The sequence below is a fragment of the Phalacrocorax aristotelis genome, chromosome Z (assembly GCF_949628215.1).
Source record: "Phalacrocorax aristotelis chromosome Z, bGulAri2.1, whole genome shotgun sequence".
In the NCBI taxonomy this organism is placed as follows: Eukaryota; Metazoa; Chordata; class Aves; order Suliformes; family Phalacrocoracidae; genus Phalacrocorax; species Phalacrocorax aristotelis.
The window spans coordinates 51,892,742-51,906,953 of record NC_134311.1 but is presented as its reverse complement, the minus strand read 5'-3'; the positions used below and the strand labels follow the sequence as shown (position 1 = coordinate 51,906,953).

The 14,212-nt window shown below is 39.5% G+C and overlaps 1 protein-coding gene across 2 annotated transcripts in view; it reads right to left on the bottom strand.

Annotated features, from left to right (window-relative positions):
- Positions 1–14,212, bottom strand: part of GLIS3 (GLIS family zinc finger 3) — a 177,939-nt gene that overhangs the window by 5,251 nt on the left and 158,476 nt on the right. For both annotated transcript variants that reach the window (XM_075078828.1, XM_075078827.1), the window contains 2 exons: positions 9,009–9,190; positions 258–440 (listed from right to left, as the gene is read on the bottom strand). In XM_075078828.1, coding sequence (XP_074934929.1) covers positions 258–440; positions 9,009–9,190 — 365 coding nt within the window. The remainder of the gene's footprint in view (positions 1–257; positions 441–9,008; positions 9,191–14,212) is intronic.

Genomic DNA, 14,212 nt, shown 5'->3' with positions numbered 1-14,212 from the left:
CGGCTGCCTTACCCCCAGAGGTTAGAGCCTTGAGAAGCCCTCAACATTGTGTAGTCTGCACACAGGCCAGATGTTACCGTGACCTGTGGTGACTGGGTCCCAATGCCAAGCCCTCCACAAAGGTCTGAAAACCATCTCCTGTTTGTGAAGAGTCAAGTCTGTCATGACAGGTCCCAGTCACATGCACAACTCAAACAGATCTGTCAAAGTCCACAAACTATACACAACTTTCCACAAACTCCCCAGCTGACATTTACCTGTAATGCCAGAATGAGCTGAAAAAGTTCGATGGAAAATGCCAAGCCCTGCCTGGCCAGCTGATGTAGGGGCTAAACACTCTTCAAAAGGAGGAACCACATTACAAGAAACACCAAGTTGTATGTTCTTCTGAGTGTCCGCATAATGTGGAGGGCAGAAAGTCTGAAGCTGCCCATAAAAATCTACAACAAGGAGAAGAAAGTGGTCAGTAAAAGACCTAGACAGAGATGCAATGGGTAGCACGTGGATCCATGGCTGTGAGAACAGTAAAAACCTTGACTGCAGTAGCACCAGGATTTCAGTTATTTTCCACCAATAAAGCAGCTTTTGATATGAAGCTCCCTAAGACTTCCTCCAGTTGCTACTAATTCTGAACACAATCCAGATGTCCAGTCATGGACAACCTGATTCCAGCATGACTTGTGAGAGGCAATGGCTGCGTAGAAGCTGAAATTCTTCAGTTTTCTCCCTTTACTCTGCAGTCGTGGTGACTGAGCAGGTAGTCTCCAGATTTCACACTGGGCTGCTGCCTGAAAAATCTAAGAAAATGCTTAATCCAAAATAAAGGAAGATTACCCAAGTAAGGTCTGAATAAAATCTGAGGGTCTGTCACTGATGCCCAGGCAGCTGGCTGATAGCGGGCACATGCATATGAGACTCAGAAGCACTGCTGGCTGATGATCCATGGGCCCTGCTGTTTGTAAATACAGGGTGAGAGTCTCACCCACTCATCAGCAGCAATATGTCCACATGGAAGAGAACCAAGACCATTGTGCCACATGACATAAAAGATCCCAACCAGGGTTTTTGTTCTTTAAATTGTATTTTTTGTTCCTTAAGTGATATTTGATAGAGGCATAAAAGCACTGAGTAAATTCACATTGAAGTCCATGCGAATGTATTTATATACTCAAAACCATGCTTCTTGGTAAAACAGGGACACATATGCAATGTAAGAGGCACAGACAGATGTTCTGCAGTAGGTTGGCCTGAAGATTTTTTTAATGGAAACAAGGTCTTTTCTCCTCCTTAAAAAATTGCTGCTAAGTCTAAGTTTTGGAAATTTTGCTCAGAGTGTGAAGTATGGCTTTTATAGGTAAAAGACCGTGGTATGCATTTATTTCTGTTTCCATAATATGTTCTAAGAGTGTATGTCAGAAATGAAACCATTACAAATTCAGTATTACAATATATACGTATTTTTCTTTTAAGAAAAACTGTGCATCAAGCTCCTCTCTGCCACTGCTCTGGCTCCTTGTTCTCACCACTCTCTTTCCATGCCTAAAGGAAAAAGGAAAAAGACAGTGCATTATCTCCAAGGTGCTACATAAAAATTGCCCAAATATAGGGCCAGGAGTGATACAGTCTCTGAAGATTTTATTAGCAAACAGCTTATTGCCTAAGGGCTGGTGTGTTATTCTCCTGATGAAGAATATGTTGTGGTAAGTCAATAAAAAAGCCACTGTCAGAAAAATGACCCCCTATCTCCAAAAGCATCTTAAGGAATTTCCTGTGTCTCAAGTTTATTTCAAAGATGTTACTGTCAAAAGAAAAAAACGACATGCAGGGCTGTCTCCTCTAGTCAGTCTAGTTCACCAACACTGATCCGACAAGGTCATTCCAGCTGAAGTTCTTTTTAGCGTAGAAAGATCAATAAAAAGAAACAACCACAAATCCTTCCCTAAACTCTTAAAACATCAACATCGGAAAAAAAGGAAAAAAGGGGAAAAAGGGATTGAAAACATCTTTTAATGCATCTTCTATATATAAACTTTGTACTGCAGATATTGGATTACAATTCAAGAACTGAACTGACTCTAGTCTCTTTAGGCCTCTGTTTATTGTCTTTTGAATATTATAAAAAAGGAGGAAACCTTATTACTTTCAGTGACTGTAAATGTTCACAGATTTGACCTCAAATAGCATTTTGTACTAGAAGGGAATAAGGAACCCTAATCTGCATAGTTACAGGGACAGCCAGCCGAAGTTCATCTTCCATGTATTCAGGAATTCGCCTCTGTACATCCACACTGTGTAGTTAGGAAACCGTATTTATACCAGACATTCAGCTTTCATACCTGGGATCCATGAGCAGTAACAAACTGTGAGTAGTAAGCAAATTAGGTGACAGGATTAAAAGTTCATATCCTTCCCTAAAAGTAATGGGATGTTTGGGTGAGCAGCATATGACAAAAGGTCTTTGGGTGCCATTTAACAGTTCAGAAAGGATCGAAGGGATATCCCAGAGGACAGGAGATTATAAGCAGAGAAGATCCTTTTATTGGATATTTATTGATATTTGTGATGGACATGTCTAAGTATCTTGGTATTATATGACAACTGAACACAACTGTTGGCCTGTTTATTCATTACTAGCAATTAGAAATGCCTTGCATGGGGCATCTAGATTTGACTTATAAAGTATTTTAAAAATAAAAAATTTATATTGGTGCTGTTCCACACCCCTACCCAGACAAACCTCCCAACCTCAAATCCCTCTACAAGGATAGCCTATAGTTAGAATCATGTTATGAAGATAAGGCACTTTGCAAACTTTTTCTGGACTGTGGCTAGGAGCTAGCTGTATTTCCATTAACTTTCCAATGGAAGTGTGCACATGGGATTGTTGTTTGCTAAAACCGCAGGAGTGTTTATGTACAGATAATTCATTTCATTAATAATAGGAATGGAGAAAGGGGAAGGGTGCAGTGCAAAACATGCTGTATCACTTTATGTGATATAACTGATTTCCTGCCAAGTGGAAGGAAGGATGCATGATTTAGGAGTTTTATGATTGTTATTATTTTTCCTTTGAGACTAATTTCTGTGGTTTCTGTGAGGAAACATACAAATGTTGGCCTGCATAAGATGTGCTTGAATTGAAATAGGAAACTCAATATTTAAAAGCATCAGAATAGGCCAGGACTCTGGACAGGAAAAGACAGTCTGAACCTGCACCCGAGAATTCAGAAGAGACCTTGCGGGGAGGTCTAGGTAATAATGGTGAGGGAAACATAGTCTGCATTTTACTTAGTAGTCTTGCAGGACACTCTGTGTACACACAATATGATAAATACCTAATTTACACATACATAACAAGAGTTTAGATCAGGCAAACAGTTACATGGAAGAACACTGAAACAATTTTCAGTGTTATGTCTGAAAACCTGCATAAAAAAAAGATTATTTTGACTTCATATAAAAGAAGAAAAAAAAAAAGAAAAAAAGAAAGAAAGAAAAATAAAATGTAGAACCATGGTTTCTCTTCCACAGCAAGCACAATTGCAGACTCTCTGCTCACTCTAAAGAGGCTTAACACTCATAGATTTCATTGTCTTTTACAGAGGCTGCAGGCACTTTGCAGCCCTAGCTGTTAGATGACAGTTTCAATCTTTTGGGCTTTTCTAAACTTATAACTGCATCAAAGCTGAATCAGACTGCAAAGCATGTTAGGAGTTTACAACCCATTGATCCGTAAATGTTCAGTCCTGACTGACATTTAAGAATAAACTGTAGTAAAATAAATTAAAATGAAAGAAAAAACAATAGCCGTCCAAAACTTGACTTAGAAGCTATACAGCTATTGACAATTTTTGCCTCCTTTAAAAATGCTTTTAAAATGAACTTTTCTCTCAGCCAGCAATCAGACACACTGTGAAAGTTTACTGTTGAGTCAGACTAGTTACCAGAAACAACCATTTCAATCTGCAGTGGTCTGAGCCAGCTGGCAAGACCCTTCAAGACACATGCTGAAATGTCCTTTCACGTTGCTCTGTGCTCATTCTCTGTTTGTGCCTTTCTCACAGCATCCTGTTCCCAATGCAGAACAATCTGGCAGTAACTTTGACTATTGCTAGCTGAAGTCTGGCAGGAAAACTACTTACCTTGGGGTTGAGCTATTGTGAGTCACATCCTCTGTGTTTGCTAATTCCTTACTTAAGCAAAAGAATATTGTCAAGTAAAGTCTTACAAGCTTTGACGCATTGGTACATTAACCACTATATTGCAGAAAAAACCAGGGAAGTGCCCAAAGCACTTTCAATAACTGATAAGCCCCCAAATATTTTTTAAGATGGAAAGACAGCACAGAGAAGTACATTCTTAGACACATGCTCTTTTCATGACTCAGTGTCATAAATATCCATCTTATAAAATGGAGAGCCATGAACAGGAAAGAGCAGAACAGAGAATACATCGTTCTCCTCCCCTCAGTTATTTAGCACTGTTCTAAATGTCTCTGTCCATATCTGCAGTGCATCAGGTCGCAGTGAATAGGTCTTTGAACTGGAGCCCAAGCATGATACAGCAAAATCTCCTCACTTAGCATCAGCAACTCTTCCCTTTATTCATATGGTGCCATGCCCAAGATAATCTACACTACTGCTGAATGCAGGATAACGTGAAACCATATGCAATTCAGACCCTAGACCCTGACCACAGCTGGCCCCTCATTCAAGATTATCTGTTAGAGAACGACCTTAGCATAATTTTTTTGTGTTTTCACGCAGCACTGGAAATATAAAAAAAGCAAACAGGTTGGCTGATTCAGTTCCAGCAACTGAACATTTCTTCTCAGGACTGCAACTCTGGATTGCATCAGTTGCTCTCTTGTTAAACTACTTAACAGACACACATGTGGACAGTCATGTCAGTTTTGTTTCTTTGAATCAGTACACTATAGCCAAGATCCATGATGTCAAGATACAGAAAAAACAGTTATTTTTGTGGCATGATAGCATTATTTCCTGAGGAAAGTTAAATATTTTAAAATATGATAAAATAGCTGTGTTCCGCAAGAACGTATTCTAAAAGCAAAAAGATTTTGTTCTGTATCACATACAGAGCCTTGTCCTGAGAGATGCTGAGCATCTGAAAATTCCAGGGACACAGCCCGTCTCAAATTCACAGCTGAAATCATGGTCCACTTAAGTTTGTGACAGAGTCCTGATCCCATTGAACTGATGTGGACAAAGATTTCATTAGATATGTAATGAATGGCTGCCACTGTTATCATTTCCATAAGGTAGGAAGTTTCTGACAGACATTTACTTCCTCCTCAGTCAGCTCTCTGCCTCGCTCCACAAAGAGAGAATATTTTCTGAAGAAAATAATTATAACTGCCATTAAGAAATATATATGAGTTAGTAGTCTTTACTGTAATGGTACGTAAAAAATCCAGCTGCCTTTGGCCTGAACTACTTCAAAATAGTGTTCCTCTGCAGTATATTTCTGCAGTGCCCACTAGGTGAATTACACAAACATTGAGTAACCATTTGGTACCATGTGAGTGTGAAGAACAAAAGGAAAATAAAGAGTAAGACAGAGATATGAGTCACATATCGTACTGCCATACTGATCTCCAAATGTGAAAACCTAGATTTTTTTCTATTTATTTAAATCTATTTGTAATTAAAAGATAACTGTTACTAGTAGAGCTGCCTGTATAGATACACTAGTAGAGCTAACTCATATCAGCTAACAATTTTTTTAAAGAAATGGGAACTTTTTTTTGGTTGAATATTCTGCGTGACTCTTATTTCTTCTGTTACTCAGCCAGCATTGGTCATCAGCATAACTCACACATATGACATGAGTTACAGGCACAGTCAGATTTCCAGTGCAAAAATGTTTACAGTATCAGAAGCATCCAAAATCAAGTCAGCTATGTCGTTGCCCAAAGGAGGTTTACTCCACTCTATACTATAAGCACAGGAGTCTTACTCGCTGTGAAGGATGAGTTTCTGTTGCTGTCCTTTCCTTTCCTACTTCACGCATCTCTCCTGACTTGTCTCAGAGCAATACCATATTCTGGCAGCTGCCTGGTGTGCTGCAGATGCCTGTGTCTTCAGCTACCTCTGCTGAAATCCTTGTAGTCATGCTTGCCTGAAAAGACTCCACCGGTACAGTACAGGTCCTGGGCCAATTGTTGCAGATTTCCAGGGCCTGTACTGACTTCTGTTCTGTCTACAAATGCATAATACAGTGGAGTACAATGGCATCAGGATGGGAAGTCATCAGTTCAGTCTCCAGCCCAGGGTAGTTTCTGCCTATGGTAATCCAATAAAAGATACTACAGTCCAATAAAAGGCAAAAAAGAGCTTAACTTCTGCAGCTCAGTGAGTCGTCTAACATCATCACTTCCAAACATCCCAGGCAGCAAAGGAAATTGTAAATTTTACAAGAGGAAGGAACGAGCATATTTAGTCTATTATATACTATTAACCAAGGCAATACAAAGCCCTCTCTGACATTACTGGGTATCTGATGCTGAAAATCACTCAGAACAAATAATGAAATCCGAACTGTAGGCAAAGTTCTTCCAATAAAAAGCAGTTTCACAATAAAAGTAGCTATCAGATGTAAGAGGCTTGTCAGCTTGGATCTCCTACATAATTTCTTTCTAAAGGATAGTGTTCTGAGATCTCGATGAGCTTTTAAGATGCTCAGGCTTTCAGTAAGGGAGTCTGTTTAGAACTCGTTCTCTCCAAAAAGCTTTTGGGCAATGAAACGCTTTCTTCCTCAGTACAGCCAATTTAAATGGAGTTGACAACTTACCATTGAGACAAAAATGTCACCATTGTTTGGTAGTGGGCTGAGCTGAAGGGGCTATAGCTACAGCACTTTAAATCATGAAAGGCAGGTTATGAACTGCAGGAGACAGAAACAAACAGAGCTTCCCACAGACACTTCTTATGTACCAACTAGTCCAGGCTGCTGAGATAACTCTGTGGTGTTTTTCTACATTATAATGATGTGACCAAGGAAGATGGCAATCTTTGTATTGCTGCTGGGAAAACATGACCATGAACTCTTGAAATATTTGCTTTTGAGAGGGAGAGTTTAGGCAAGCCGTTTAGGCAAGCCTTTCAGGCACACAGGACAAACAAAGCTTTCAGTGTAGCTGTGCTTAAGGTGGAAGGAGTACCTTCTGACAAAATACCTCTTATAGCGACAACAGGGTACTTAGTCTTTGAAAGAACATTTAATACCCAAATATGGCTATTCTATTACAATGTATTGTATCATTCGATACTTAAAAAAAAATGGAGTTCAGCCCACATTGTCATCCTACCAGTTTTAAGTGCAGAGGTATTTACAATTGCAACTTTGAGTTGATATCTATGTGTATATAATTCCTGTCAGCAATGTCGATTTTCATCACAGGTTTTCCTAGGTCAGGGAGGCAAACACTGTGATGCTAACACGGGACTAAGTAAGGTATGGGTTTAAGGTCCAAGCCCATGAGGTTATCCATCTTTTGATCCACTACCTTAAATTCAGATCTGGAATGGGGCTTCAGTCCATATATGTCATTCGCACAGATGAGGATCTCCACTGGGCCTTCTTGTAATGGTTTTAATGACCTATGTCTTTTGTCCTTTAAATCCTCTTTGAACTGTAGGAAGGGGAGATGGGAACACAGTAGCATCACTCTGGTGAAGAGAAGATGCCTAAGCAAATGTGGAGCTAGCTGCACCATCCAGTGCCAGTCCTGTGTAGAGTAGCAACTAATCTGAGGTGATCTGTGAGCCTCTGAGAGACAGGGTTCTTTGAAAAATGTTCAACTTTGGAGCAACTGTTTGTGATCCCAGCTTCTACAATTACTGAAGCTCCCATGGCCATGAGAGGAAGAGGGTGGTAAAGCCATCTATGCACTCAAAGACAATTTTTTTGTTCCAGGCAGGAAGAGAGACCTTAATGTCTGTTTATATCCATTGGTAAATTCCATGTTCTTCTAATCCTAAACAGTGCTGTACAGGATTACCAGTTCCTGGAAGAAAAGTGCCTGGCTCAGATCCTGCTCACTTGTGGTCTAGTACGATAAGAAGAACAAAACAGAACTGCACCTTCCTTTCTCCCCTTCACAATCATGAACTCTGGGAGATGCCTCAGTGTCCTGCCTCATCCCCTTGCCTAGAGAGATTGCTTCCATCAGTGGAATAAAATAAGAGAAGCCTCAGTTTTCTCAAGATATTTCCTATGATATCTACTGGGATAATTCTCAAGGAGCCCGATGAAAAAGGAGAATCCCAAGGCCTATGAAAGTGCAATGTGCTATGTACCTTGCACATGTAAATATGGCAAACCATATATTTAAACAGTTGAGAGGAAACAGCATTACTGCTGTCAACACATTTCTGAAATGTTAAGGTAATTACCATTCAGACTCCACACCAGCTAGGAAAAAAAACCAAAACAAACAACCCAACATTGTTTTCAGCTGCTGTTAATTTTCTTCTTGGCTACAGAAGTTTATGCTTGATTGAACAAACAGAGAGAGAGGTTTTGAAGAAGCTGTTTACATAATGCAAGTGGGAACACAGCTGTAAGAGATGTGTATGCTAATGAAAGAAATGGTCTCCATTACTCCTCAAGTGCAAGGGAGAAAAATATTCCACCTCTTGAAAACCTGGTAACGCTTTATGTGTAAAGTTAGGAGGGATTAGAAGCATAACATTAGAAAATTAAAAGCAGAGGCCACCACAGAATTATTTGCAGTTCCATTTCAACAACAGCTCTAAAAATCAGTCTGAAGGGAAACCTGTAACTCCATATTAAGATGAATTACAATAACCTAAGCTAAGAATTTTAAGGAAGTCTGAAGGCAGAGTCCTGAAAGCTACTTCCTAGAGTTTTTAAAAAGGAAAAGTGCCTTAAGAATACCAGTGCCAGCCCTTGATGGACTTAATTTGAAGCCAAGCATCAGTAACAAATAGCTAAGATCAGCGATGAAGATCCTTCCTTCTTACCTTGGATGTGGAGGCTATTTGGTTGAAAAGAAGGGTTTGCTGCTGGCTCGTATGTCTTTAGAGGCATTCCTGCAGGCTGTTGAAGGTGAGGAGGTTGTGGAGTCCGTCTCTGCATCATGTGATGTGGAATTGAAATTCTTTGGGGACTGATGTGGTGAGGAGAAGGAGCTGGGGCAACAAACCTAGGAGTTCAGAAAAACAAAGCTGTAAAATCCCCAACAGGTAAGAGCTAAAGATTGTTTCTACTTTACTTAGATCAATATAATGTTTAGCAGTTTGCATTGATGTAGACTTCCAAAAGAACAGTGTGCAGCACAGATGCAGAGAAGATGTATTTTCAAATGGTGACATTAGATTTGACAACTGGGAAATTAATAGGCTGAACTGCACCCTTATAATAGAAAACTCCTTTCAGCTTCTGTGGGTGGCCTTAAGTTGTAATGGGAGGAGATACCTCACAGGAGGCCTGATTTCTGAGGCATTGCCAACTGTCTCACAGTAAGGCTGTGTCAATAAATAGCTGTCCTTCCTCACTGGAAGTGAGTGGTCAGTTCTGGCCACTGGACACAGAGGAGTTAGATACTAGGTTCATGTTCGTGTTCATGTCCAGGTTTCAAGTTATAGGAATTTTTGTATGTAACATAAAGCTATTTGAAAATAAACGATCTGAAGTCATTATAATGTACATAAAGGCAAATGTTAAATCACTTCCAGTTGGGCAGAGTCTGACCACATCAAAATGTTGATCTGGACTCAAAGTATAAACTTACAAACCTGGCAGAGGAGGAGAACCGTTCAGACCAAACCTGGTGGTGCAGCTGCCACAGAGGTTCATCATTTCAGTGGTATGTTTTGCACAGCTCTGTCACTGCTGTCACCACAAGGATATACACTACTTTGAGGATTTTACACAAGGGTTTTACAGACTTTGCATAACTTTTTGCTACGTTTCCTTAAAATTGCTTACCTCCAAGTACATTACAAATAGGTGCTACAGTAATTTTTGCAGATGGAAAGCTGAGGTTATAAGAGCTCTGGTCCATGCCCCTGATAATCAAACTACCCACTAGACCAGTGGGATCTGTTTAGTCAGCCTGGGCTCAGGAATGGCTCAGGGTCACTTTCGTGTGGAGAATGTGGAGAGCCGAGAAGGTCAAGAAAAAAGAGCCAGAGTACTTCTGCAAGAGGGTGAGTGAAAACTGATGTCATATTCCTGTCAGAGATCAGCCTCTCTCCACTCCTAAAAGCAAGCTGCAAGTCTGTGCCAAGCAAGAACACCCACCTACCCTTCTCTGTGGTGGGTGTGCTTGGTAGCTACTGCTAGGAGGGATTAGCACTTGCAGCTAGCACAGTCTGCCAGGATCCTAAAGCATGGATCTGGTCCCTGTTCTTCTGAGACTGGACTTCAATACACAAGATGACTTTTTTTAAACCTAGCAATAAAGAATGTTTTTCCTGCAGAAGTGTAAAGAAACTGTAAACTCACCCTGAATACAATGGAAGGTGCAACTGTGGTAGTAGCACTATAGAACACCTCTGGATGGGGTCATCATCAAGTTATAGCTGCATGTAAATCCAAGACTCCTGAGATCTTTTATGCTGCAGCTCAGAATCAGTATCTGCCTCACATTATTGGTGTGATTTTGACTTAATTTGAAATCTATTTACTACATTTCTTGTAGATCCATAATTTACATTTGGAGTTGTTTAACAAGTGTCAAGATGAACTTTGGATGATTTACTGCCTGTTCAGTTTTCTCTGAGAACTGCATTTTTAGGCATATTAAATAGGGTTTGGATGGTCTTTGGTTGATTTGGTATGAACTTCATAAACATATATATTACTTCATATATGCTATATAGATGGAGGAAATAAAGATGTCACTATTGAATCACTGAGTCTTTACTGTGTCATATATTTTATTGTTCCAGATAACTGATGCAGTGTAGACTTTAAGACATAGTAGGGAGGAAGAGAACAAAGCATGCATATATTTCACAATAATACTAGAGAATAATTTTTTTTAAAAAGAGAAATCACTAGCTATATTGTGATAAAAATATCAGAAGATTTTAAAAAGTCCTACAACTACCTGCTTATGTGTCTCCTGAGTAAGGACTGGAGTTAGATTTTAGTGTAGCACTCACACAGAAAGACTGTTATTTGCTACCAGAGATTAAGACCAATGCACAGTCTTTTATTATTACTATTATTTTAAAAATCATGGAATATCATCCTGTATGTTTTCAAAACTCTTGTGTGGAAACTAATCTCTGAAAAAATGGTTTTAACCAGCAGCGAACAACAGAGAAAAAATCCCTTCCAAAATGCAAAGTGAAAAGCACAGTTTTAGAGATTTCACATTTGATTTAACATCCAAAAAATAATCCCAATAATAATGCACTACTTTGTACAGCCAGACAGGACTCCTTTTTAGTAGACTTTAGTGGTCTTTATAATGATTTATGAATCACTTCATGAATTCCTGGCTTACTCATATGGGTGGCTATAGTTATCTACTTTTACTTCTCTTCTGCCTAACAAAAGAGAAACTTGGACTTGTCACAGTCCAGATTTGTCCCTGAACAAATCACAGTGTGTTACTGGGGGAACTGCAAATTTAATTTTATTCCTGAAATAATCAGGACCAGTTTATAACTACTCAGAAACTGCGATCAAGAATTGTGGCCAAGTCCTGGAGCCGATGCAATCAGGAACCAGCTAGATTTGCAGAAAGGTGCCTTTCCCTATGCTTGCTGGACACAAAATCAGAGCAGGAACATTTCTGGAGCCATCAAGCAGCCTCTCCCTTTCTAAAAGTAGCTAGGAAAAAGTATCCTGCTGGGGAATGACGAGATTTGTTAGGAAGCAAGACAGATGACAAAGTTACCAGAGCTTACCTCTTTTGATGAGATTAGTTAAAATGGCACATATATAGGGGTCTTGTTAATGACTAGTTCTGGTCACGGCTACATGGAAAAAATATTTTTCATGCTCTACAATTTTTCCATACTCTGGCATTTGCTGGCTGGAGCTGGCCCAAATGTAAACTACACGCACAATCTACGCAATGTGTGGAAAAGGAAGGGAAGAGGAAAGCTAATAGTAACAGTATATTTATATAGTATAAATAGTGTATTTATATAGTATTTATAACTATACGTATAGTTTATTTTAGCATGGTTGGCCATCTGTAAATGACTCTCTGGTGTTGTGGGGAAACAGCCTTTTATGTCTCTGTAGTAAGGATATATTCAAGGTGTTTCTTCACCTAGAATTTCAAGTGCTTTGAGACTCCTTGATTAAAGAACTGGTTGTGCTGAACTGTCTGGGCATCAAAGGGATGAAGGAGTTATTTTTGTAGGTGGAGAAAATACCAAGAACTGGGTGGTAGAGAAACCCTTTTTTGTTAAAATTCCCATGAAGCAGAACTGCCACGGCAATCCAAGACAGTGGAGGCAGGTACAGTAACTGTGATATCAAGTTGTCACTGTTCAAGCTGATTGGAAGCAAGGAAAGCAAGAAGAGAATAACCATTCAAAGCTCTGTCTGACTACGGCTTTTTGATGGTGCTTCCCTTTTTCCAGGGGAATTTGAAAGACTCATCAGCTCAAATTATCTTGGCTGCTGTTCTTTTAGGCTGGCAGTCTTTCATTTGATTTCACACTCCTAGCTGCAGGAAGCTCATGAAATACATGACTGGCCCAGCAATACTGGACATTGTGCTTATACAGGAATCTCTCAGTGGGCTTCTCCCAACTTCACTGCTTGATGTCTCAAAGATCTGTCACCTGCATCCTCTCCACAGAGCGCTCTGTAGCTAAGTAGCCAGCTCCCCATCCTAAGGGGAGAAGGGAGAGCAGGACATTTGGTCCAAGACTGAAGCCAGCGCCTGATGACAAAGAAAAATTCCAGGTCTCTCATGGATTTCAGTGCCATCTTAAAAGGAAACCCCTTTGACTCTGCCTGCTTCACTTACCCACCATCTGAAAAAGAATAGCAACTCCAACCTGCAACAAGAAGCTGAGTTTTCCTTGACTTTTTTCAGGAGATTAGGTAAAGGGCAACAGAAAGAGCACAAAGCAGCATCCCAAATCTTTCTGCTCTTCTGTCCTTCTCCCGCAATGCCTAAAACCTCACCCTGCAGAAGCAAGAAGCGTGGGAAGGATGGGAGACCAGCATTTTGAGGGCAGAACTGGGGAATGATTGATTGCAAGATAGACTTAGAAGTGTGAACCACTACAACAAAGGAAAGCTGAAGTTACATATCTTCTTTGTGAGGAAATCTGGAAGAAGTAGCTAACCTAATTGCTATATATGTATATATAACTATGTATGCATATACATGTACATATACCTATGTACATATGGTAGAAAGAAGTAACACCCAAGAGTTCAAATTTCAAAATGCAGACAAAAATCGTGTACAGTCATAAAAAAAACCCACCAAACAACAACTGTAATTTGGTAGCCAGTCACATTGATTTGGCACCTGAGATAAAATTTCTGAAATATTATTTTAGCACTAATGGTACCATGAATTTGCCCTCATGCTTCTGGCTTTCTTCTCTCCCTCAAGTTCTCTTTCCTGTGTGGCCACATTCATAAGATATCAGAAAGCACATTTCAAATGTGGGTATAAAGATTACTTTCAATCACCAGAACAAACTGTAAGGGCAAATTTACTTAAAACAAAACAAAAAACCCAAGAAAACTGTGACAGTAAACTTGCTCTGACCCTTTTTTGTACTCAAAGGGAATAAACTTTGTCAAATCTTTGAGAGCTGCTAATCTATTCTAGGAAACAGGATTTAAGACTTTTTACTGCCTTTTAGTAAATAAGCCAGATTACATTAAAAATGTCTGACACAACCAATTTTTCTTTTTAACAGAACAAATATGTTAAAAACCCAAATACTAAATAATCATTTGGGTTGCAGGACAACAGCCCTGACAATTTCATATCCCTAGAGGGTTAGCTTTTCCTGTTTGTACTGTTTCAGAGCTGTAGAAAAAAAAAGTTGATTTTTGCTAAATATAGCAAAAGATCATTATTTCATATTACATCAAATTCTGTGATTCACTAAACCTGTAGTTTACTGGGGAAAAAAGTTAATTCCAATTATTCTACAATTTCAAATAAATTCTGTGTGGGTCTAGCAGCATGACAAAAATAGTGACAACAGCATATTGTACTATAGTA